General features: G+C 35.1%; 1 protein-coding gene and 1 long non-coding RNA gene across 2 annotated transcripts; both read left to right on the top strand.

Moving 5' to 3' along the window:
• Positions 1 to 6,728: 6,728 nt before the first annotated feature.
• LOC128241638 (angio-associated migratory cell protein-like) lies at positions 6,729 to 25,820 on the top strand. Its single transcript, XM_052958652.1, has 11 exons — positions 6,729 to 6,888; positions 10,946 to 11,065; positions 11,742 to 11,861; positions 14,307 to 14,446; positions 15,823 to 15,967; positions 18,056 to 18,139; positions 19,591 to 19,706; positions 20,951 to 21,024; positions 21,511 to 21,601; positions 22,316 to 22,470; positions 23,160 to 25,820. Exons 1-11 carry the CDS (start codon positions 6,795 to 6,797, stop codon positions 23,233 to 23,235), a joined length of 1,215 nt encoding a protein of 404 aa, XP_052814612.1. The 5' UTR covers positions 6,729 to 6,794; the 3' UTR covers positions 23,236 to 25,820.
• LOC128241639 (uncharacterized) lies at positions 7,384 to 9,346 on the top strand. The gene is made up of 4 exons (XR_008262422.1): positions 7,384 to 7,527; positions 7,832 to 7,942; positions 8,877 to 8,961; positions 9,063 to 9,346. It is a non-coding gene; the product is annotated as an uncharacterized LOC128241639 (long non-coding RNA).
• Positions 25,821 to 26,619: the final 799 nt, after the last annotated feature.

Here is a 26,619-nt window from a genome sequence, read left to right as displayed (position 1 = left end):
TCACCTTTTTGACATTTTAACACCCTGAATGATAACAAATGCAATACAAAATACAATAAAAGTGTGTGTATGTAAGCTTATATAAACACGCAATCGGGCCTTGCCCCTTCGGCGAGTGCTCTGATAAGATTGTTAGTCATTTTATGTTTTTGGAGCATAGTGGACAGACAAAATGTAACCCGGGCCTGGTTAGACATACCCTGGTTCTTTAACGTGCACCAGTGTCTAGCACTATCACCCGGGACCCCCATTTAACGTCCCTCCCGAAAGACGATTAGTATTTGTTTAGAGGTGCGGCGGGGAATCGAACCTGCGACCCCTGGATTATCAGTCAAGTGTGTTACAACTAGACCACGGATCCGCCACATGCAACAAAACTGAAAGTATAATCGAAGTATACTCTAAATTTAGCACGCACAACCTTATTTCGAAATTTGCATATCACGTGACTTTCTGAATACCTAAAATTCTATGTAGCTTTAAATACGATCTGCATTTTGAAGTAGTTTTTCGTTTAAACAGTTTTCCCGGTAATATAGTAATAGCACTTATTTTATCATTATTTTACTCTTTGATATCGAAATTGCAGGGAAAAAATACAGTTATAGTATAAAAAATATTATGATTTTAGTTGGGTGCGAACCCACACAGGTAAAATAAAGAAAAAAGACACTTTAACACCTGGTCCACTAGACAACGAGGATTTCGATATATGATAGCGATATTTTATCATCCTGATGATACATTCATAACATCACGTGATAATGTTAATCAACCAATCACGCAACAACAAAGCATGGAAATTGTGGTATTCAAAGACAACATTTGCTGAAGGGTTCAATCTTTTATCATCTTAGTTTTAACACTCCTAATGATTTACCACACTTTACTTTGCAGAACCTTTCTACCAATTTTCACTAAACAACATCGATGCTATACTCCGCCCACTTATCTGCCTCATTAGCATATAGTTAGTTAGTTAGTGGACCAGTTCGGAATTTCGTTGTTATTTCCCATACATTTCGTTTTAATAAAGCTTCAACAACATCAGCAACAACAACAACATCATCACCATCACCATCATCATCATAAGCATCAGCAGCAGTAGCAGCAACAACAACAACAACAACAACAGCAGCAGCAACAGCATCAGCATCAGCATCATCAGAGCACAATAAATGACATTTATCATATTCAAATATCATAGCTAATATAACAGTCGATTTTTTTTGTTCAAAGAAATTGTTAACCAAACGAAAAACTACTCAATCTGCATAATCTATCGCCACTATAATAATCCTTCATCTGAATCATATCCGTGCTTCCTTAAACTTGCAAACTTTGTTTACAAATATTTTACGAAATTCAATACATATTGTTTTCATTCAGCTAACAATTGGTTTGTCGCGTCATCGTAGCGGGCTGGTGGGGGGGGGCACCCGGCGCCCTTCCCCCTAATCACGTTAATTTTTATTATAATATATGAGAAAAAAGGAATAAAATACGCCCAAAATGCACCATATATGACAATAAGTTGTAAAAATATCTTGGGGGAGTATCCACCTGCCAACACTTTAAACCAAATAAATTTCAGCTCAATCGGAGGGGCGCAAGTCAAATCCTAGATCCGTCCCTGAATAGGGACATAAATTATAAGTGAGTGTACATTTTCTAAAAACATAGAGAGGAATTTTCAAATACATGCCGTCTCAAAATGTGGCCCTATATCAATTTTCTCGCCTTAACATGTTGATAATTTCTCTGTGTGTTGGTAAAAATTAAATCAAAACTTTTTTTTTAAGTTTTACCTGCTGATATTATCATTTTGTGGTGGACTTGAATGTGTGAATTATTTTGCAACATTAGCATTTGTTTTCCTTATTTCCTTAGTGAGCTGCTGAGTTAAAGCTGCACTCTCACAGATCGAACGTTTTGACAACTTTTTTTGTCTTGGAACGAGCCAATCTTTGCGAAAATCCATGGAAATCGGTTATATAATACTGCTGAAAAACATTAAATCGCAGATTTTTATATCTAAGTTAAAAAATAATGTTTTATGCATTTTTCTTTAACCGTTTAAGCCATAAAACATTAATTTTCGAACGGAAATATGCAAATCTGCGATTTGATCTTTTGTCAGCAATCTTTTATCATTGGTTTGCCGATATTTACGCAAATATTTGCTCTTTCCAAGATAAAAAATAAAAAAGTTGTAAAATGGTATATCTGTGAGGGTGCAGCTTTAAACTACAAATGTATCACTATTATTTTTACGCGGGTGGAAACAAAAACAACTTGTTTACTTCATGACATCATGAAACCAAATCTAGGTTTATTTGCTTGTTTTTGTTCTGTTAAAATAAAACCTTCCTTTTAGCCATAATGTACCATTTAAAAAGAAGTATTGGCCACGCAGTTTATTATTTCATCTTAAATATCAGACACACGGAAGATTAACAAAGGCAAGCAATTAATCATAAATGTGCATTTAAAACATATTTTGAGCTTTCAAGGTTAATATTTAAATACAGAACGGGTCTGTAATGCATACGAAAAGAGTTGTGTTTTTTTGCTGAGTTATTGTGCAAACAAACAATTGCTACCTTTATCCAAGTTGTTTATTTTTAATCTTTTCTTTTAAAGAAAGGTGTTGTTTTTACATGGTGAATGTTTAGTAAATTAGCAATGTCATTTATACAAATGTTAGTAATTTTGTTTTATAATCTATCAAGGAAATATTATTTAATATCTACTAGTACCTTCAAACTTGACCAACTATTTTTGCCTCAAATGTTACAAAATAATAAACATTTAAATGTACATGCACCTGTTTCTACATCTCTCGCAAAATAAATAGCATTGTACAGAAGTTAAGCAATCGGCTGCGTTTTACTTTATAGGTGTCAGTGGTCCCCTTTCTCAATATAAAGGTATCACCGCTACACATAATTAAAACGTTGATGGAATATACTTTGGGTATTAGCCTAAAAGTATCAAAAACAGAGACCCTGCCTAAAATCGCAGCCCATTGACGTATGCCGTGACATAGGTTTATGCCTAGGCTACACTGTGGTATAGGTGTCAGTGGTCCCCTTTCTCATTTTTAAGGTATCACCGCTACACATTATTGAGTTTTTGATTGAAAATTCCTACGGTGTTAGCCTAAAAATATCAAAAACCAAGAGCCTCATAATACCGCAGCCAATTGACCTATGCCATGACTTAGGTTGAGTCTTAGGCTACACTGTGGTATAGGTGTCATTGGTCCCCTTTCTAATTTTTAAGGTATTGCCGCTACACATAATCGAAATGTTGATGGAAAATTCCTAGGGTATTAGCCTAAAAGTATCAAAAACAGAGACCCTGCCTAAAATCGCAGCCCATTGACGTGTACCGTGACCTAGGTTTAGGTCCAGGCTACACTGTGGTATAGGCGTCACTGGTCCCCTTTCTCATTGTAAGGTATCACCGCTACAAATATTGAAACATTGATGTAAAATTCTTCGGGTATAAGCCTAAAAGTATCAAAAACCAAGAGCCTGCCTAAAATCGCAGCCCATTGACCTATGCTATGACCTATGTTTAGGCCTAGGCTACTCTGTGGTATAGGTGTCAGTGGTCCCTTTCTCATTGTAAGGTATCACCGCTACAAATATTAAAACATTGATGTAAAATTCTTCGGGTATAAGCCTAAAAGTATCAAAAACCCGGAGCCTGCCTAAAATCGCAGCCCATTGACCTATGCTATGACCTATGTTTAGGCCTAGGCTACTCTGTGGTATAGGTGTCAGTGGTCCCTTTCTCATTTTTAAGGTATCTCCGCTACACATAATTGAAAATTTGATGAATTATTCCTAGGGCATTAGCCTAAAAATATAAAAAAACAGAAACCCTGCCTAAAATCGCAGCCCATTGACGTATGCCGTGACCTAGGTTTATGCCTAGGCTACACTGTTGTAATGGTGTCAGTGGTCCCCTTTCTCATTTTTAAGGTATCACCGCAACAAATATTAAAACATTGATGTAAAGTTCTTTGGGTATAAGCCTAAAAGTATCAAAAACCCGGAGCCTGCCTAAAATCGCAGACCATTGACCTATGCTATGACCTATGTTTAGGCCTAGGCTACTCTGTGGTATAGGTGTCAGTGGTCCCCTTTCTCATTTTTAAGGTATCTCCGCTACATATAATTGAAATTTTGATGGAAAATTTCTAGGGTATAAGCCTAAAAGTATCAAAAACCAAAAGCCTGCTTAAAATCGCAGCCAATTGACGAATGCCATTACCTAGGTTTATGCCTAGGCTACACTCTGGTATAAGTGAGAGTGGTCCTCTTTCTCATTTTTAAGGTATCACCGCTACACATTATTGAACTTTTGATGAAAATTTGTTTTGGGTATTAGCCTAAAAATCTCAATAACAAAGAGCCTGCCTAAAATCGAAGCCCATTGACGTATGTCGTGATCTAGGTTTATGCCTAGGCTACACTTTGGTATAGGTGTCAGTGGTCCCCTTTTTCAGTTTTAAGGTATCACCGCTACACATTATTGAAGATTTGATGGAAAGTTCCAATGGTGTTAGCCTGAAAATCTCAAAAACAAAGACCCTGCCTAAAACCGCAGCCCATTGACTTATGCCATGACCTAGGTTTATGCCAAGGCTACACTCTGCTATAAGTAAGAGTGGTCCCCTTTCGCATTTTTTAGGTATTACCGCAACAAATATTGAAAAATTGATGCAAAATTCATTGGGTAGAAGCCTAAAATGAGAGAATACAGAGACCCTGCCTAAATTCGCAGCACATTGACCTATGTCATAACCTAGGTTTATTCCTAGGATACACTGTGGTGTAGGTGTCAGTGGTCTCCTTTCTCATGTTTTCGGTATCATCGCTACACATAATTGAAATTTTGATGGAAAATTCTTTGGGTATTAGCCTAAAAGTATCAAAAACCAAGAGCCTGCCTAAAATCGCAGCCACTTGACCTATACCATCACCTAGGGTAATGCCTAGGCTACACTCTGGTATAGGTGTCAGTGGTCCCCTTTCTCATTTTAATGTTTATCAGCTATAAATAGTTGAATAACACGGGGCTTTTTGTCACATTATGCGACCGAAATTCCACAGACTGCCCAAAATCGCAGTTCAGTGACCTATGCCATGACCAAGAAACTTCACGCACATTATTATTAGCATATTTACTACATGTGTATGTCAAATAAATGCTGGTTAACCAAGTCTATAAACCGGCAATTGTTTGCCGTATAGAATGAGATATTTCCAAAACGACAACATTGTTTTGTGATCAATATGTGTATATAACAGTTAACCATTAAACGAATTACAGCATGCACAATAGTTTATCACAGACAGTATAACGATAATAGCTCTGTTTGAAATAGGTCAAAACGAACAGTGATCAAATTTATTACTTTTTGATAATATTGGTATGTGTGAATTTTTGGCGAATGAACAAGAAAATATTAAATTAATTACACGCATATTAAAAGTAATTACATTATTTTGGATGTCAATTAGGTTTCTTTCTCTTTTCTTTTCTTTTTCGTATTAAACGAACGTTTAACAACCTTTAAAGTTGTATATTGACTTAATCAACTCCTTTATTTTTAAAACACATATCTGTTATATAACAAGTGTGAAAGAAATAAAATCATAACATGAACTGGAGACTTCTTAATAATTTTCCCTTTGAGTGAATACCGGATACCACACAGAACAGAACAGACATTTTATTGTGACTTGTACAGCGTACATCGACTATAAAACATGCATTGTTCATAACTTCTTAGATCATGTTCACGTGTATAGACATCATGTACAAGTAAATGGTATAGTGTTTGTAATTGGAGTTCGATCTTAACTTTTATCATTCAATTACTGCTTATGTTTTTTATTAATTAATGTAATTAAATATTATATAAATCATGTGTGAACTTCAAAATGCATACAACAATGCAGTGTACATATCATTATATGCTACCTAAATGGAGAGAAACATTGTTTTTAAGACCTTCTTGAAGGGAAACAACGTCCCGGAAGCATTCGTTGTGTCCCGACACCTCTTATGGTGCTGAAGGTGTGGATACAGAAATGCAATCCCTTCTGAATCATCGGTTGCAATATATTTCGATTGCCTATAAAATAGACATTTTATAATAAAATACACGAGGAGATGCTTCTCACTGCGATTTTTGCGTAGCAAGAGCTACCACTTTTAAAGTTGCTTCATACCGCGTATCTCCCTAGCTCAAGATGAATAACAAATACCTGAGGCTGAGCTAAATCCCACTGCTCCTTCTCACGGTTTTTTGAACGACGAGTTCACACGAAACCCTTAAAAGAGGGTTATATATATGCGAAACGCAGTGATTCAAAAGTTAGCATTATTTGGTACCTTGAAAATAGTGTTTCGTCTTGAAACGTAGTATTTTATGTTAAAAAAGAGAAACAGATAGGTATTAAAGTCGCTCAAGGCCGTAGAGGGGTTACCCGTGATAGTTTAAAATAATGATGAAGTGATGATGATGATGATGATGGTGATGCTGAGGATGATGATGATGATGATGATGATGATGATAGTGGTGGTGATGATGGTGGTGGTGATGATGATGGAGGTGAAGGTTATGATTCAACGTTCGCTCAAATACATCACATTGGCTAAATAGTTTACCGTATTACAAACGTCCCGATACATGGACGGAAGTCAGCATCGTAGCGACGCTCTCACACGTGAAATTGGCATATTTATAATTCTCCCAAAATACATTATCAATCATGTCTGGAAATGAAAATTCTGGTGATGGAGAATTCGATGATGTAATAAATGCTGAAGACATCCTTCATGTTATTGAACTTGATGATAATAGAGGTAGATGGTGTTTATATATTTATTTAATATTTACGTCTTTCGGATAATGATTGCGATTCGGATATTTTTTAAGAATAATGATGTGATCATATGTAGCGTCAACCGCGCATGTGCAAAGCCAATTATTGCGCAATCGGTGTTTTCGCTAAAACCTGACCCGGAAATTTAGCATATTTTATACGCGTCAATGCGAAGAAAAGAAAGGTTAACCAAATGAAATATTAGCATAAATGGGTGGGATTAAGTCCAAATATGGCGTATATGACCTACATATTATATAAATGCTGATTTTTAGTAGGGAGAATAAGGTTTGAAAACTAAACAAATCGGGATTTTGTTGAAAACGGCCATATACGCGGATCTTTCTGTGGTTTTAATGAAGTTTGATCATCATTCTAAATAAAATGGGTAACATTTACACCGTATTTAACCGTAATATATGTGAATTTAGGTTATTTTCAATATTGGTGCGCGACCGCGAAGGGAGTTAAGAATGGATAAAATTACCTCCCCTGCCAATCGAGCACTTACTAATGTGGACGTTTCCGGAACGATTGCAAACAAAAATTAATGCGTATTACTTCGTAATTGCAACAGCGATTTGTATCTGGTAGATGACAATATTGCCGTTTGGTGCAGGTTGGTTATATTGAGTTATTGCATGTATGCATTTATTGAATCTTATTTGTTTGTCTGATAAATTGATGCATTTTTGTGATATCCTTTTCGTACTCAAAATCGTCGTACTTTTCATACATTTTTTTGCAATCGATGTTAAATATATAATCTAAAAAAAGCAAAACTAATTTAAGGCAAGGCTTTCTTCTCATTTATCATGCACAAATATTGGTTCCAGTGTCAAACCTGAAAGTAATGTGTATAACTGAGTTAACAAATGGTTTTGTTTAAAAAATAAGTGCATTTGTATTCAATTCATTTTCAGAAGAAACTCACTGACTCCGTGACAGAGTGTGTCCGCCTCGGGCTGGTTCAACTTTGATGGCAAAGAATATAAAGGATTTGTTATATCAGTGGTTCCCAGCTTTGGAGAATGGTATAATGTTAAATATGACAATGATGATGCTATTTATGCATATAACTTATGTCAGGATTACAAACAAGGTGATTTGCAGCTTGTGGTAGAATAGTTGTGCTATTTATAAAAGATCAGCTTAAGCAGTATTTAAAGTTCAATGAAGATTATTTGAGCTTTTCAGATATTGACATAGAAACTGGTGTTGGCATAATCCACATTATTTACATGTAAGACACATTTAACAGTGCACATGTTCCAGTTGAAATCCTCTGTGTCTGAGGGAGAGTGTTAACTTTCCATTAACATTATTATTTTCAGGTGCCAGTTTAACACTCTCATCTCATCCCTCATCAATCATGTTTCATTGTTAAGTTAATACTATTAAAAGGCACCCATGTTTCATTGTTACGTTAATACTAAAAGCATTCATGTTTCATTGTTAAGTTAATACTAAAAGCATTCATGTTTCATTGTTAAGTTAATACTAAAAGCATGTAGCATGTTGTTAAGTTTAGATGCTTTATAATGTTATAATGTTAACAAATGTTGCTTGCCTAGAACAGTAGATTAGTTTCCGAGTTTTAGTTAAGAAAAGTTAATTATTTTTTAATAAAACATAAGGCAGTTTTTTACATACTAAATGACAAATATCACATTCCATTCTTTGGTTCTAAAGCTAATAATGCTTGCTATTTCGGTTTATTTTCTGTAGATAATGTAAAATAATAACACATGCTAACAGTTTATGTTCAGAATTATATTAACAGTTGGTTTATGGGGTAACTTCATAGCTTCTAACCTGACATTATATCATTCTTGCAGTGCATTATCATTTCGTAATTGAGAAACTAACCTGTTTAATATGTATTTTTATAAAACTAATGTAAAATATAATGTGATGAACATTTTTTCCCATATAAATGTCTTATATGAATGTTTTGCCTATTTTCAGGTATTTCTGTCTTGGCGCGGCGCACTTCGATTCATCTAAGCAGCATACTAAGAAGTTGCCTGGTCCAATAAAAGATACGGGATAGGTCAGTTTAATATGTATTTATATAAAAGTAATGTAAAATATAATGTGATAAACATTTTTCCCCATATTAATGTCTTATATGTATGTTTTGCCTATTTTCAGGTATTTCTGTCTTGGCGCGGGGCACTTCGATTCATCTTAGCAGCATACTAAGAAGTTGCTTGGTCCAATACAAGATACAGGATAGGTCAGTGATGGTTATAGAAGCAGTCAGGAGTGAATTGTGCACTGGAAAAACATTCTAGAGTGGAATAAAAAACTTGGGTCAGCTTTTTGTGAAAAGTGAAAAAAGTGACTTTCCGAATGTTGATTTTTTGCATAATCTGGAGTTGTTAAATTCTATGTGCTTTGACATAACATAATAAAAGTATACATTTTTGTTATAAGTATGGTTATATCTATCTGAAACAGTAAGGTTTAAGCTGGATTTGATCTTTTTTAAAAATCACTGATTGTTGCTATCATATGGTTCTAAAATTGTACTGTCCATTTTCCTTTATGAATAAAACAGGAAATCATCAAGTCAATTTGTTTTGTATGAACCTTAAAATCACATTCTGAAAGATTAATACTGATTTTACTGACCTTCCTTCGAAGTGGTTATGCCCAAGAGTCTTCTGGTATGAAAGAGTAGTGGTACTATCTCTCCACAGTTGGCGCATGTCTGAAGAAAAAGTGCAAGAAAAGAAGTGCATATGTCTTTTTTTTAGCCATTTAGATTAGATTTCATGAAGCTCAAAATATAATTTTAAATAAAAAATGAGTGATCTTACAGTAAACCTTAGGGAAAAGATTAGTCTAAAATAATAGACGTGTTATACGGGATTCTTCCAATCCCTAACGTCTAAACGAGAATGTGCAAAAAACGGGGGTGTTTTAAAAATATTGAAATTGTTTTAAGTGAGGTATTTATGGTTGAAATTGATCATAAAGAGTTATATACATATTTTACCATGTAAGTGAAATGTGTTTTTGCACCAAACAAGCATTTAATGCATTAAAACAAGTTGTTTACCTTTCCAATTAAACGAAAGTTGACTGACACAGAAAGCAATTATGCGAAGGGGAACAACTCGATATAATCGTAATAACTCGGCCTCCTCCGACAAAGCTTCGAGATAGACCTCGTTATACAATCGTAACAACTCGGCCATGGCCGAAATGTTCCGAGCGATTTAAAACTGTGCCCTGAAGCCTTGCAGGTGCCCTTCATGTATATATCTTTATGTTTTGACAGAATGAAATGAAAAAAAGCCGTCAAACTCATAATTATAAGTTGGATATTTATTTTTTGTGTACGGAACTATTATAAAATAACATTATCTGGTAATATTTCTTGTTTTTATGATATTTTATAGACTCTATATGCTTTAACCCGGAATCCTGATCGGAACAACTACCCACTTTTGATACTAAACAATTTGTACGTGAAGGATTTGCCATATCAAAAATCTAAAAAAAATCCGCCAACGTACAATTATTTGGACTAGGAAAAGATATGCTATGTATGGGGCTGGATCACAAAACTACTGGATCCCTAACATGGGGCTCAATCGACTAAGCAAGGCAGACTGCTGGATCTTATCCATGCACATTTCTATCCTCCCGGATTAGCCGCTCCAAGCTCAGGTGTCCGGTGCGTTGTTTTGACCCCCAACCCCCTTGACTACCCCACATTTGTTGAAAAAAAACAAGTTGTGTTTTTCTTTAAAAAAAAATTCAAACAACGTCGTCAAGGGGCTTGCTGACTCATTTTTGAGACATTTGGAAAAAAATGGTGGGTTGTAGAGGGGGCGGGGAGTAGAAGAGGGTGGTGGGGGTCAAAACAACGCACCGGACACCTGTGGCTCCAAGCACAAAATGATCTAAAAAATAAATCTAGGAATAAGTGACCATTGTTTGACAAGTGGTCTTATTAAACAATCTTTTCAAAATGTAAAATTATTTTAAATTTCTGGCCATAATCCTATTTTCCATTTCAACAGATATATCAGAGGTGATGGAAGAAGCTGACCTTGGTGAAGATTTTGATGATGATATGGAGGCATCTGGTGGTCAAATAGAAGTTCAAGACATGGCTGGGGTAGTCTTTGATAAACACAAAGGTATTACAACCCTTGATTGTGATCCAATATATCCCAAATAAAAGGATTTGACTGATCTATATCACCATTACATTCTTTCCACCTGGTATTTGTCTGTTGAACCAGCTGCCAGAGACTGTTGCTACTGTCTAACCTTGGGACACTTTCAATGAAGGGCTGGCTATGTACAGCAATTTTTACTGCTTTGATCACTTCTTAACCTTCTTGGCTGATCAACGACATTGTATGTACATGTAGTTAATATGTTAGGGGCTCCGAGAGCCCTGCATATTATTTGGAGGAAGATGAAGAATAGTTTTCCTGTAAATTCAAGTCTCAGTTATGATATGATATTTCTCTATGCATTACATGATATTTGTAAGGAGCTTTTAATTGTATGGGCAACAATATTTTTTGAATTGCAGTTATTTGAATTTAATCATCAACAGAATAATTTAGTTAGTAGTAGGCGGTGTATAGTAAAAGACATTAAATTTTCATTTTTACATATGCTACGGCTTAGCTGTTTTTTCTTGAAACTTAGTAGATAATCGGTACTACTTACATCTAGTATTGAAGTTTTATTCAATTCAGTGGTGTGCAGTAACAACTTTGTGTGTAAAGTCTGTATGTTAGTACTTTTCTTCCTCTGAGATGCATAGGATTTGTTTCAGCGCTAGATCTTTCTTTTCTTCAGACGCCGTATTTTCTGTGCATATTGATCCTAACACCAGCCAACTGGCCGTAACCGGAGGTCAGGATGATACAGCGTTTGTGTGGAAAATCTCCACTGGAGAAGTTCTCTTTGAATGCACTGGTAAGGTTCTCTTTGAATGCACTGGTAAGGTTCTCTTTGAATGCACTGGTAAGGTTCTCTTTGAATGCACTGGTAAGGTTCTCTTTGAATGCACTGGTAAGAAATCTCTTTGGTATACTATGTGCATGATTACAGTGTTTTATTCAACTTGGCAGGGCGAAAATAGTATAGGCGAAAATAAGCGTCGTTTTGGAAAAAAGAGGAAAAATACTTACATGATTCATATAATGTTCAACTTGTTTGCAAACCGTTTATTCAACAAACCTACCAACATATTCATGAATGGCACTTGATTGATACATTTGATTAATGCTTCTCAAAAAAATATGAAAAATATGAAGGGGACTTTTTTCACATGGGTAGGGGAAAATATATACTTTTTCTGAAAAGGAATGGGGCCCAAAATGAGCAAAAAAAAACCCCACTGGATTATCAAGAGGAGTTTATTAAAAATGATCTTGATATGTGGGCTGATCACATTTTCACCATAAAGATTTACTTTAACTGGAACAGAGGGGTATAATGTCCTCATATCTTTTGACAAGTTTCTGAATGACAATCATCTTTTGGAGGTTTTTTTCCTTCAAGTGAAAAAAAGTTAAAATGTTAAAAAAGACTCTGACAGTGGCTCAATTCAAGGGTCTTATAACAACCCCAAACTTGACTTGTTTGAGATCACAAACCCTTAAGTTCATGGTTTGGTTAGGGTTACTTCCTTTTCAAAAGCAGGCAGGGTAGGAAGGCTTTTTGTAAGAACGGTATTGTCATCATAGAGGAATGGCGTTAAAGTAATCTTCTATATAAAGCTTTAAAGGGTTTTAAACAATGACAAAGAGTCATATAAAGCACACACACATTTTTTTTTATTTAAACGGTAGGGTCAGTGCCGATTTATTAGGTAGGGTCAGGTAACACAGAATAGAAGTGTTTGTTTTAGGCCTAGTACATTGTATACTTTAAAGGGACAAGAAACCAGAAACAGTACAAGGCTTAAAAAAAAAATTGTTTGGTTAGGGTTACATCCTTTTCAAAAATAGGTAGGGTAGGTTTTTTTTTTTTTTTATTAGACTTTATATAAAAATGTCATTTTCATCATAGGAGAATGGTGTTAAAGTTATCGTCTATATTAGCATTTAAGATTTTGCACCAAAAAAAAAAGAGTTTTTTTTTTTTTTTTTTTTTTTAGTTTTTCATTTTTTTTTTCAAACTGACTATAAAAACGATAGGGTCGGCGCCTATTCCGTAGGTAGGGATCGGGTAACCCGAACCAAATGTATTTTTTTTTAGGCCCAACTGCGATCGCTTGAGGACGCCGGGTCCGAGCTAAAACCTCGAAGGAACCAATGTTTCGAACGACCCAGGTTTCAATTTCCCAGTCTGTTATAAATTGTCTTTCAGTGCATTTTATTTTGAAGTCGTCAAACCGAATGTTTACATTGACACCGATTATGTATTGCGTTGTGGAAATTGCTGATATGTTCAAAGGCTGTCGTTTACAAAATGTAAGAGAAAAACCAATAAATGAATGAATAGTAAAGTTTATTTTTACAAAAAGCACATTTTCTAAACGAACAACATTGAAATATGACAGTGCATATTAGAATCGTAATTATCTTCTCAAATGCCCTTATCAACTAATAACGGTCATGCGTAAACAGTGATAAACGGTTTTTCACACCTTATCAAATTTCCTTTCAACTGTCATTGCAATTTTGACAACTTGCAAAACATTTAACGCCTAGCAATTGTTTGTTTATTTTGGAACACGCGTTCGGGAAAAAGTGTGAAATTATGACCTCAAGGTCATAAGGTTTTGTGCATGATCTGTGTATTTGGGACCAGCTATTGTGCTCGACTCCTCGGCTTATTTAGGTTTCAATGCAGTGTCGGTATATCTTATATGAAAATAGCAGGAATTATATTCGTGACTAAATGTGACCTTGAGGGACCGCCGGTTCTAGAACGACCGCCTGTACAAACGATCGCAGTTTTACAGTAATACCATTACAAGAATTTTAGTGTAAAAAAAACAGGGCATTGAATCTTATTTACTAATGTATCACTTGCTTAGGACAAATGTATTTTTTCCAGTTTTTGCATATTTTTATAATGTGAAATTTACTAAGTTTGTCTACCACGTAAATCCAATTAAATTAAAAAAAAGTTGGAATATGTATCAGTATTAAGCTTGGGCCCTTACGTTATAAATAAACACACTATAAACTAAATATGCACTATTTTTAAACCGGTAAACTCAGCTGAGACAGCGATAAAATATTCATTTAAACATGTAAAATTATATATTATCGGCCTCATACTTGATTGTATTGATAATTCTAGGCTTGGTTTTAGGAAACACTGTATTTGCCAATTTTGGGATGATCTGGTGTCTAGTCCCTTTAATGATGATGTTTCTTTAGTAACTACAGTACATCCCTTTTTCAGGTCACAAGGAATCTGTTACATGTACCAGTTTTAGCCATGATGGGACGTATGTAGCCACTGCCGACCTGTCAGGGCTGGTAAAAGTCTGGAAAGTTGAAACAAAGGAAGATGTCTTCACATTTGAGTGCTCAGATGCTGAGGTAAGAAGCATTTATGATTGCAATCAGTGATTCAGTTGACCATTAGTATAATGATATCAGTGAATGGTTTTCAAAATCAAACTGACACACAAAGGCGTTGAGATAACAATTTTGACTAAAATTTCACAGTCCAAATAAATTACAAGCCAGTTGCTATACATATGTGAAAATATAAGTGTTTATTATTTAGGTAGCACACCCCTAATGAAAATCTCCACTTGAAACTATTCAATTTTAATGCTCTAGCCTATGTTGTTAAGCACAGGACTACAAATATTTTTGAAGGTTTCAAGGTAGTGGTTTGAATCCAGCCAGAAGCACAATTTTTTTTTTCTTCTTCTTTGTTTTCATTAGCTTACATTTTTTACAGAAGTTAATATTGTAGTTTCATTAAAAAGCAATTAAATACATTTCTACACAAAATATTAGCTTTTGTGAAGATTTTACAACTTGCAGGCACTGCTGAAATAGGTGGTTGGGAATTACAAACTTTTTTTTAAATGAGACAGTAAAACATTTTGATTTTTTGGCATAATGTTCCCAAAAGATTAAAGATACTTATTAATATAGACAATTCTGAAATGGGGGTAGGGTAGTTCAAATTTAAATAAAATAAATAAATAAAAGTGTTATTTGACAATAAATTACTTTTAAATTTTGTTTTTGAATCCAGGAAATGATACACATTAAAAAATTATCAAGCTGATCATAGTTTGAAATGGCGCCCATTAAGGGTGTGCTACCTTAAAGTAAAAAAATGATGATAATAACTTACCTAAAAGTAATATCATTGTGAACAACGCATTGAATCTTACTTACTGATGTGTCACATCCCCTACTACATATGTATCTTTTACAGTTTTTGCTCAATTTTCCAATTCGAAATTTACTGGGGTTTTCCACCACATAAATCGAGGTTCAGCTAAAAAAGCGTCTGTATATATATATCTGTACTAATCACGTGACTTTCACATGCTAAATATACACCCTTTAAACCGGATAACCATTATGCGCTAATTTTAAACGGGTAAACTCAAAAAACGGGTTAACTCAAAATATTCTTTTTATCATATTGTATGATGTATTATATAGGCCTCATACTAGTTCATATTGACAAATCTAGGCTTGTCTTTTGGAAATAAAGTACATGTTTTTGCGGATTTTAGGACCATCTGGTGTCTAGCCCCATTAAAATAAATGTTTAAACTATTATGAATAAATGTTTAAACTATTATGAATATTATACAAAATTTGGAATATGGCATCAAAAATACAAAGATGAATGGAAATAAAAGTAATGAACAACACATGATTACCAAAAGAAATTCAATGAAAGGAGGGATCCTCTAATTCATGTCATGTTAATTGCCTTGTAGTGGATGAAGTGGCATCCTGCCTCCCATGTTCTGTTTCTGGGCACAGTTGACGGCGACATCTGGATGTGGAAGATCCCTAGTGGGGAATGTAAAACCCTCCAGAGTCATGGCTGTACAGTCTCCTGTGGGGTCATTCTCTCTGATGGTAGGTGTAGAAAGATTACAGGAAGTAATGTGTAAGGGTGTTTGGAAGATTCTAAGTGGGGAATGTGAAGTGTTCCAGAGTCATGGCTGTACTGTCTCCTGTGGGGTTATTCTCTCTGATGGTAGGTGTAGAAAGGTTAGTATATGTGTGTTTTCAGCTATTTAATACACTGTTAAAATCATGTTATCAGTAATTAAGACGTATGGTCATCAAACTTGACATTAAGGTTGGGTCTGACTAGTAGATGATCACTATTGATTATAGGGGTCACCAGGTTAAAGGTAAAAGGATTTTAAAGCTTGTCCAAGTGGTAACTCAACAATGCCTAGACCTATGGTCATCAAACTTGACATAAAGGTTGGGCCTGACCTGTCAAAGATCAAGGTCACAGTGACCTTGAATGATAAAATAGTTGTCCGAGTGATAACTCAACAATGCCTTGACTAAAGGGGTCAAAGGTCAAGGTAACAGTGACCTTCAAGGCAAACTCGACAATTCCTGGACCATCAAACTTGACATGAAGGTTGGGCCTGACCAGTAGATGAACCCTATTGAAGGTGAATGTCACAGTGACCTTTAATGTGAAAAGTTAACAAAGCTTCTCCCAGTATTATCTCAACAATGCCTGGACCTATGATCATATAACTTGACATGGAGGCGGGGCCTGACCAGTAGATGATCCCTTTTGATTTTTGGAGTCACCAAGTCAAAGGTCAAGGTCACCTTGAATGCAAAAATGTTGTTCGAGTGATGACTGGACAATGCCTGCATCCATGGCCCTCAATTTGTCTTGAGGTTGGGCCTGACCTGTAAATGACCTTTTGATTTTAGGGGTCATCAGGTCAAAGGTCAAGGTCATAGTGACCTTGAACACAAAAAGCTTGTCTGTGTGATAACTTGACAATGCCTGCACCCATGGCCCTCAAACTTGACATTTAGGTTTCAGGTGACCAGTTGATGGATTTTGATGTTGTAAGGTAAAGACTCATATTCATCATTAAAATTTCGTCATATTTACTTATTCCCTGCTGCTAAGAGGATACATTTAAATCTGCAAGTATCAGTCATCATCTGAACATGATTAAAAAGTATACCTACTATCCTCACACTTTAGATGGTCAAAACTGCCTGAAAGGCATCCAATGTCAATGAACAATCAGCTGTCATTTCGGTCCATGCATTTTTCATTCAATTGTCTAAGTAATCCTGACAACATGGCGCTTGGGTGGGGGGTGCATAATGGTTAACAAATATCTCTTGTTTAAATATGAATTACGTATTTAACGTCACTTCAGTTACAGAGCCAAAAATATTGCCATTGTTGTTTGATACCATAATATAAACCAAACTCCTTAGCCATAAATGTCACAGAAGAAACAGCAGTTAAACCCGTATTGCACCATACTATGACTGTGACTGTGGCCAACAGTGTGCAAGGGAGTAACAGTGCAGGGTAACAGTATACATTTGTTGCATGGGCATTTGTGTAACAGTTAAAACTGTTGTCCCGAGGTGGAGGCGATGACTTCCTGCAGGCAACAGTTCAGAATGTCATCCCCGACACCGAGGGACAACAGTTTTGACTGTTACACAAACGCCCATGCAACAAATGTTTTATTACCTGATTATATATTTGATTATATATGTTGAGATCAATCTAGGAAACATCAAAAACATCTTCAAATCGCGACATTGTTTGTTAACGTCTGATATTGAAAAGCTTTTGTCTGGTAATGATATTTATCATATAGACGTTTGAGTGCTTGAAATTTCTTTGGTATTCTCTGTGAACCAATTAAAATTGCAAAACAGATTCTGGAAATTCATGAGTTTAAACGATATGCAATAAATTTTTAGAATTTCGGTAAAACCCATCACGTAGCCTCACGCACTACATACTGTTGACCGGCCAACAGTTCAAAACATTGAAATGTTTATTACTTTTTGTAAAACAGTTGAATTACATTTATATAGGGCATCGCGTAATAATAGAAATTGTTGCCCGTTGAAGTTTTCTTTATAATATTCTATAGGGAATAATTGAGTATAATATTCTATAGGGAATAATAAGACATAATTTTGTTTCAGGAAAAAGGATGTGTGTTGGATATGATGATGGTTCACTCAAGATTTGGGATCTGAAGTCTGTCAGTGTTCAACACAATATAACAGGTATATTTCAGGATATTTGTTCAAAGACCTGATATTGTCAAGCCTTTGGTGATCTTCAAACTTTAACTTTGACCGTGGGCTTACCATTCAAGATATTTGAATGGAATTTGGTACACATGTTGATAGAGTCAATGCGCACTTGTACAGCAACATCCATAACTCCACTGTAACTGGGTTTGATAATTTTTGAGTTAAACTCCTTGTTTGACTGAAGCCAACAATAAGATACGAGATATGGCGTTTGTTACACAACACTCCTGATCTCTTGTGCTCTTTGAAACCTATATTAAGCTCATCGAAACTTCAAAGAATAGAAGTCAAGATTAACACATAGGCTTGGTTTGTCTGATTAACATGTATCCAAGAACTTAAACCTTAAATATAAAAATATGCAAAAAACGAAGTGAACTTAGGGTTTTAGTCAGGTATTAAAAAGGACAGGGTGCTACATAAAAGAGACAGAGTGCTGTGGAAAAAAGAGGACCTTGTGTCAGACTGTAAAGAAGGAATTTCACAGAAAGAGTAATGAATTGTGTTTAATTGTAGTAATATTAGGGTTTCATCTGCCAAATATGTTTGTATGTATTTTAATTGATACTTTTTAGTTATAATCGAAACATAATAACCTTTATCATCGTAAGCATTCAATTCCATGAAGGGAGAAGGCTGCCCATGCTGGTCTTCATAAGGGTAGCAGGGTGCAACTGGAAAAGGACAGGGTGCAGAACCCCTCCATAAATCTTTAACTAAAACCCTTTTAGTTGTGACATTAATTCTTTAACGGCCATTCATTTCAGAATTCTATAAGCAGTTTCACACCAAGGAAGGTGTTTCAATAGTGCTGTAGTGCTGTTTAAATCTCCTCTTGAAAAGTTCCATATGCTCCTAGGATTTTAATTAATGAAATTGACACTTGACTAGCAAGACTCATCACTCAAGCTGAAATACTTTTTATACCTCTGACAAACAAAGTTAAAGGGGTAATAATGGAGTCACCCTGTGGTTTGCAGACGGCCATTCGGTTCATTGCAATTTTCCTTGTCCGGAATATAACTTGAAAACTTTGAGATGAAATTAAATACAACTTCATACAATGATTGAACATAATGAGAGGTAGTGCAGTGTACAAGAATCATATTTTTTTCAACTTAGCACAGAGTTATTGCCCTTTGTTAATTTTTCTTATCAGCAGCTTAACTTCTAATTTACTCGATGGATTTTAATAAATAACATACTTTGGTCTAGTCTGATGAGTGATAATGCAGTGTATAATAACGTCTGTGTTATAGCCTCCTTTCAAAGAAATAGGCGGTATTAGGGGCTATTTGTCGCTCTTGTCACGGTTCTAGTTCAGTTCTGCTCCTAAGATGACTGAGTAAAATGGATGAGCCTTGCTATCCTATTGTAGCACTCGTATTATGTTGAGTCTGCCTTATTTCATCATTGTACAGGAGTGAATGCCCACAAGTCGACAGTCCTGTGTGTCGACACTCACCCCGTCAACAATGTGATCCTATCTGGGTCAACTGATGTAACGGCAAGAGCTTACAACAGTTCTACAGGAAAGGTGAGATGCCAAAATATTTTATTCTTTTTTAGTGTGTGCTTTAATTTGTAGTTTAGAAACCTTTTAAGGTTAAAGATGCCCTCTTACTTCCAAATAAGACATACCATTCATGACGCAATTTATCACATGGTTTACACACACTGGGATTATAAGAAATAATCTAGTTAACTCCATAATACAAATCCATATATCTATGCTAGTCAGCATTGCACATTTTGATTTATATAAACATCTATCAAACCAGTCATACTCATAGATTGAAATACAATTATACATGACTTTTTTGTATGCTAAGTTGTGTACCTCCATGTTCACATATCTTGTGCAATATAATTTCCAATGAAACAAATATTTGTTGTATGGTTTCAAGGTCAGATACGCTCAATGTCTTTTCAAGATATTCAAATGAAACTTGGTACACATGTTTGCCTTAGTCTGTTTGTAAAGCATGGCCTATATTTCTGTTTTAATGGCTGAGTTTTGCCCCTCAGGCAGCCCCTTGTTTGACTGAAAATATAACAGACAAGCATTGGTATTGCGCTCTGGTTTGGGCTATTCCATAAACATGACCCTATTACTACCAGGGCATGAGTTCTGTTTATTTACTGTCAGTTAGAAGTAATTTGTCTTTCAAAAGGTTTTACTGTGGCTTATCACAGATGTAAGAAGGGTGATGAATGTATGCCATATGTTATGGACTACATGTACAGTCAAGACCTGTTGGCTTGATATTGCTTGGCTTTCATGGTTGGCTTGATATAAATGTTAAGGACCGATTCAGTTTTACTATTTGTAAGCATTCCCGCTTGGCTCAATGTTTGTGAGGCTGAATATTGTATATTGGCTGGTCCCTGTGAAATTAAGCCAACATGATCTGACTGTATTACAAAAATAATTTCTATTCTTTGTTGGCTTAAAAAAAATATGGAGACATAGAGAATATTACATGGGTGGTAATATTACATAATGGAAATCATCAGACAAGTTTGCTTAAATTAAGAAAAAATAAGCCTTGGTTTAATGAATTTTATATTGAATTACCACAGAAGTTATAATTAATTTATATCATAAATACTATTTTGATGGTTACCAGCCCCAGCTATGTATACATTGCTGTTTATTGGACAATTTTTATACTCTGTTATATATTATTATATATTGTCACATCAAAAATATAAAATTATATAATGACATTATTTTATGATATCATTTATGATTATTTTAAATATAATTTATATTTTCAGTTACTGGGGTCATATGATTGTTCATCGCCGGAAACTGAAGAGGATTCGGTCGAAGCAGTGGCCCTATCTCCAACGTAAGAGATATGTGGTGTACACGTGATCGTGCATGTGAACTTTAACATGTTAAAGTTACCAGAAGAAATTTAAATTAATTTAGTTTTATGTTGTTCAGGCATTCCATTTACCTTAACTTAAAAACTGAGAAAAAAAATTGTGTATTATTTTGGAACCTCAATGTTCTAAATTACGGTAGTCAAATTATTTTGCAGACTGGTAAAATGTGAGTTTTATACCATATAAAAAACTATAAAAATATCTTAAAAGTTGATATTTATGAAATTAATATATAGACTTATTTAATTTTGACTTAAAGTTAAAAGTTATCTTAACTATAAACATAATTTAAAATTCAATGCCTTTTACATTGCTTAGTTTGAATTTGATAACCAACCAAGCCCTTTAACATTTAATTACATCAAAATGACAGCTGAGTGGCATTTTAACACACTGTTACTTTAATCATAAATATTGATAAATGTAGGCATATTTATACAATGCAGGCACAGTTATGCTGCTACAGGGACAGTGGCAGGGGTATTAAGTATCTGGGACACAAATACACAGATTTGTAGGCACAAGTGTCGGCACGAGGTATGGAATTTTTACTTGTTTTTTTTTAGGCATTGTTAAATCCCTGATGTCATCATGGGTAGACTCATTAAAAGCTCTGAACATTACTTCAAACCTATGTTTTACATGGAACTGATATAACATGTTGCCATTGATAATTACACATTGCCGTAGATTAGAACATGTTGCCATTGAAAGTTACGCATTGCTGTAGATTAGAAGATGTTGCCATTGAAAATTCCGCATTGCCGTAGATTAGAACATGTTGCCATTGATGATTACACATTGCCGTAGATTAGAACATGTTGCCATTGATAATTACACATTGCCGTAGATTAGAACATGTTGCCATTGATGATTACACATTGCCGTAGATTAGAACATGTTGCCATTGATAATTACACATTGCCGTAGATTAGAACATGTTGCCATTGATTATCTGGCCCCAATTTCTCGAAACTTCATAAGCTTAACAGGCTTAAGTGGCTTATTTCAATGAAGCAAAATACAAACTGAAAATGGATTTTGATCAATGAAAATGGTTTATTCTGTTAATCATACAGATTATTCCTACATAATTTCTAAAAATTCTTGAAGAAGTAAATATAACAAATTTTATAGAACAACAAAAATAGTGAGATTAGCTTAATCCTGTTATAAGGGACATAGGAAGTTTTCGAGAAATTGGGACCTGTGACATAAAAACTTAAAGGCATAATTCTGCTTGTATTTCAGGGGGGTATAGTCAGTGTACAATGGGATCGTTTAACCCCACAAGTATACACAAGCTGTTTAGATGGAGCTATACGATTATGGGACGCTAGAAATGGTGAGATGGTCTCAAAATGGACTGGACACACAGACTCTATACTGGGATTCGATGTGTCAAGGTAGGAAATATTGGTTTCTCTATATCTCAGTTTTAGGGATGATGGTTTTGTTAAAGGTGCACTCTCACTCACAGATTGACTGATCGGACAACTTCTTTTATTATTTTGTCTCAGAATCAGCTGATTTTTGCATCAATGCTTTCAATTCAGTCATAACTCACAATAGAGCACATCTCAATTGATTGGAAAACTGCCGAAAAATTCATTTTTCTTTAAGCGTTAGTAACGCTTTTAGCCATTAAACATCAATTTTCGAAGGTACATATTAAAAACTGCGATCTGATTCTTTATCAGCAGTCTTATATCACAGGTTTTCAGACATTTACGCAAAATTTGGCTCATTATGAGATAAAAAGTTGTCAAAACGATGAACTGTGAAGTGCAGCTTTAGGAATGCCTATTTTCATTATTTTTTCTGAAAAAGTTGCAATAAATGTCATGAATATTAACATGTGATTGTACTGTAACTATAAACATTTCAATTAAAATTAAATTTGATGTGATTTAGTTTAAAGAGCATTACATGTGTATATTTAAGATCATGGCTGCAGACTGAGAAACCTTATATCATATATATATCAGAGACAAAGAATACATTGTTGCTACAGAATAATTTGAAACATTGCCAGTTTGGACTGATTCATACATGTTTTTAATAGAGTATTGCATGAACATTTTTCCTTTTTCAGAGATGGCAAATATTTGGTGACAGTTTCAGAAGATAAGACGGCTAGGGTTTTCTCCCTCAGCACTTCAGATAGATAGGGCTGAAAACATACAGTTCTTTGTAAAAAAATAACCAGAAATATTTTGCATATACATGTTAGTCAGGTATATGGTAATAATTCTATTCAAATAATTTATTCACAGTTTTTAAGTTTTCAGAGCAATAATTGTAAGAAAGGAAAAGCTTTCCTGTTTCAACCGCACATATCACAGGGGTGTTAGATTGTTTGCTTCCAAATGTTGTTCAAAGGTCATTTTCCCCTCTTGGACAAAAAGCATTTCCAAGTCTTGGTCAAAAGTCATTTCACACTCTTGATGAAATGTCATTTCCCACTCTAAGTAAAAAGCCACTCTTGGTGAAAAGTCTTTTTCCACCCTTGGTAAAAAGTAATTTCCCACCCTTGGTAAGAAGTCATTTCCCACTCTTGGTGAAAAGTCATTTCCCACTCTTGGTGAAAAGTCATGTCCCACCCTCGGTGAAAAGTCATTTCCCACCCTTGGTAAAAAGTCATTTCCCACTCTTGGTGAAAAGTCATTTTCCACCCTTGGTAAAAAGTCATTTTTCAATCTTGGTGAAAAGTCAATTCCCACTCATCATGCTCTTTCAAAATCTGTGACACTATATCAAGCTTGTCTGATTTTTCAGAATTGAGGTGATATACAACCTTAATGTCATTGTTGGCGTCGTGTGATATAAGAGGGGTGTTATACAGCCTCAATGTCATTGTTAGCGTTGTGTGACATAAGAGGGGTGTTATACAGCCTCAATGTCATTGTTAGCGTTGTGTGACATAAGAGGGGTGTTATACAGCCTCAATGTCATTGTTAGCGTTGTGTGACATAAGAGGGGTGTTATTCAACCTCAATGTTATTGTAAGCGTTGTGTGACATAAGAGGGGTGTTCAGAATGTAATTCAACTGCATTGCATTTTCATTAGATTGAAACTTCTCCAAAGTATTTTTGTGTAAAGAAAGATTTGTGAAGGTTTTTTTTTATGATCTGTGCCAGTATTCTTTTCTATACCCTTACTATATTTCTTTTAAAATGGACTTATCAGCCTTGTGTCAATTTCGCAAGGCCATAAAATCTACATTGGTTGTCTATATGAAGACATATTAGTAGAAGCCAGGTGATTCTTTGAAAATTTTAAGCAGTATATATTGACCGCCCTACATGCTGTTGCATTGGCCTTAAAGCTGCACACTCACAGATTGACCGTTTTGACATCATTTTTTTATTATCTTTTTTGTCTTGGAATTAGCCAATATTTGCGTTTATGTCTGGAAACCAGTGATATAAGACTTCTGACAAAAGAGCAGTTCACATTTTTTTTAAATTTTCGTTTGAAAATTGATGATTTATGGCTAACCCTTTAAGAAAACTGAAATTTTCGGCAGTTTATCAGACAATTGAGATCTGTTCTATTGTGAGTTATATTATATGACTGAATTGAAGCTCGGATGCCAAAATGAGCTGATTCTGAGACCAAAAATATATGAAAAAGTCAAAACTGTCTATTTGTGAGAGTGCAACCATAACTCAATAGAATAATCATGATATTCCCATGAAATTTAGTAATCATGTTACCTGTGATAATAAGCACAGTAGCAAAATGTCACATATATTAGTATTGTCATATATTTATTTGATTAAGTATTGCCAAGATATGACCCATGAACAACTAAAAAAACACTAGGCCATGGTTTGCATCTGCCTTCCTACTTTTGGTGAATATTATACGATGGTTGGGACTGATTCACTGACATGTATTACTTCACGTTAACCAGGCAATCCTACGGAAACCCTCGGTTATTAGATTGGGGTATGTCGTTGTGCTGGCGGATGGCATCAATAATTTCTGTCCTAGCTGTAACTTGACAATGCATAAGAGGGTTTTAAATTTACTTTGCGCAGATGTCGCCAATGGAAGCCGGTGTGTTAAATACAAGACCCATATGAGTCAGCCAAAGGTCAATGTTACTAAAGGGTCATTATTCAAAATTTCTTGTTGTTTAGACTAAAGCTTGACCATGCATTGAGTAAATTATAAATAAATACAAATATTCAACATGAGAACTGGTATGTCATAGGCAAGAGGTCAAGATCACACTTCAGGGTCATTGGTCAAATGTCATTGTATATTTGCTAGAATTTGTTTGGGAATTAAAAAAGAAAATTTGGGAATTAAAAAACAAAATAGCACGAATGTTCACCATATGTAGCTTGCATGTCGCCTGAACAAAGCGAATAAACAATATGAGTTCAAATTCATAAAAACATTTCGATCTTTATTTTAAAAATCTTTTACTGAACTGTGTCATCAGTTCTATCCAGCGGAGGGCTCGAACTTGTTGGCGTTTCCCCAATAAAGCTCTGGTATATATATATAAAGCGTCACTCTTATGTCTGTTTGTCTATCCATCATGTGTTCGTTTTGCCAAAATCTTCTGATTGGCCAAATTGACAGCCTGATTTGTGTCGCATTGTGGTGTATCTAGTTTTAAAGTGCTAGTGTATTGTGAAGTATATGTTTATCGTTATTTCTGGTATGCAGAGTTAAAGATGTTTTCAATTTCAATGCATTTACCATGACTAAGCAATAATAAACCAACACTATATAAGACATGGATTGTGTTTTCTCTCCCGTCAACCACTAAGCTCAAGAAATAATGAAAGAAAATGGTTACTGAAAATCTTTCCGGTCCAGGAACTTCGTACATTTACTTGGTATGACAGTTCACTTGTATGACTAGTAGATGACCCTTTAAATGACTGGCATGGTTCTGTTAAACCATCTTCTAAACGTCCTTCGAATGACTGCCATCTGTCTGTTGAAGGCCTAGTTTAATCCTTCTATAAGTGACCCCCCCATAAAAAAAAAAAAAACACACACAAAAACGTGTATTGTACACATCCTCTGTGTACTGATCTTAATCTAATTGCTTAATTGTCTTATTAGATCTCCGATCCTGCTGTGCAGTTTTGGAAGTTTTATTATAGAAATGGACCGTAAATGGCTCTGAATCAATAAACAAATAAACAAAAAATTGGCCCCTACTGTGACATCAATGCAATTAGCAGGAGATGGACAGCAGGAGATTGTAATGCCAAACATTTCTTAAACATGGCCTTTAAAACATCTCCTAAACGTCCTTAGAGTGACTGGCATCAAAAACAAACTGACGGTAGAAACGCACTTGCCATGGACGTCGCCAACAACGATATAGGGGATAGAAGGAGGAAGGAAACGTAACTACAGGAAGGTGGCAGGAAGAGATATCCCCCAGAAGGTTGAACTTTATCTTAAAAGACTAAGCAAGGGGAGAGCCCGAATCGCTGGCGTATCCTCTGACACGGACCTATAAACCACGAGTAAGTTCGAGCTTATCGAATTGTCAAGGAAGGGAGTTTCCAATCCATAT

Source organism: Mya arenaria, chromosome 7 (genome assembly GCF_026914265.1).
Source record: "Mya arenaria isolate MELC-2E11 chromosome 7, ASM2691426v1".
Lineage (NCBI taxonomy): Eukaryota > Metazoa > Mollusca > Bivalvia > Myida > Myidae > Mya > Mya arenaria.
The sequence above is the reverse complement of the archived record's forward strand: the minus strand, read 5'-3'. Positions and strand labels throughout refer to the sequence as shown.

Bases quoted from the DNA above. Each gene is read 5' to 3' on its own strand.
- LOC128241638 (XM_052958652.1), top strand. From the start codon at position 6,795: ATGTCTGGAAATGAAAATTCTGGTGATGGAGAATTCGATGATGTAATA. The intron at 11,066-11,741 runs GTATTACAACCC...TCTTTTCTTCAG, and splicing joins AGTCTTTGATAAACACAAAG to ACGCCGTATTTTCTGTGCAT. The intron at 19,707-20,950 runs GTGAGATGCCAA...TTATATTTTCAG, and splicing joins ACAACAGTTCTACAGGAAAG to TTACTGGGGTCATATGATTG.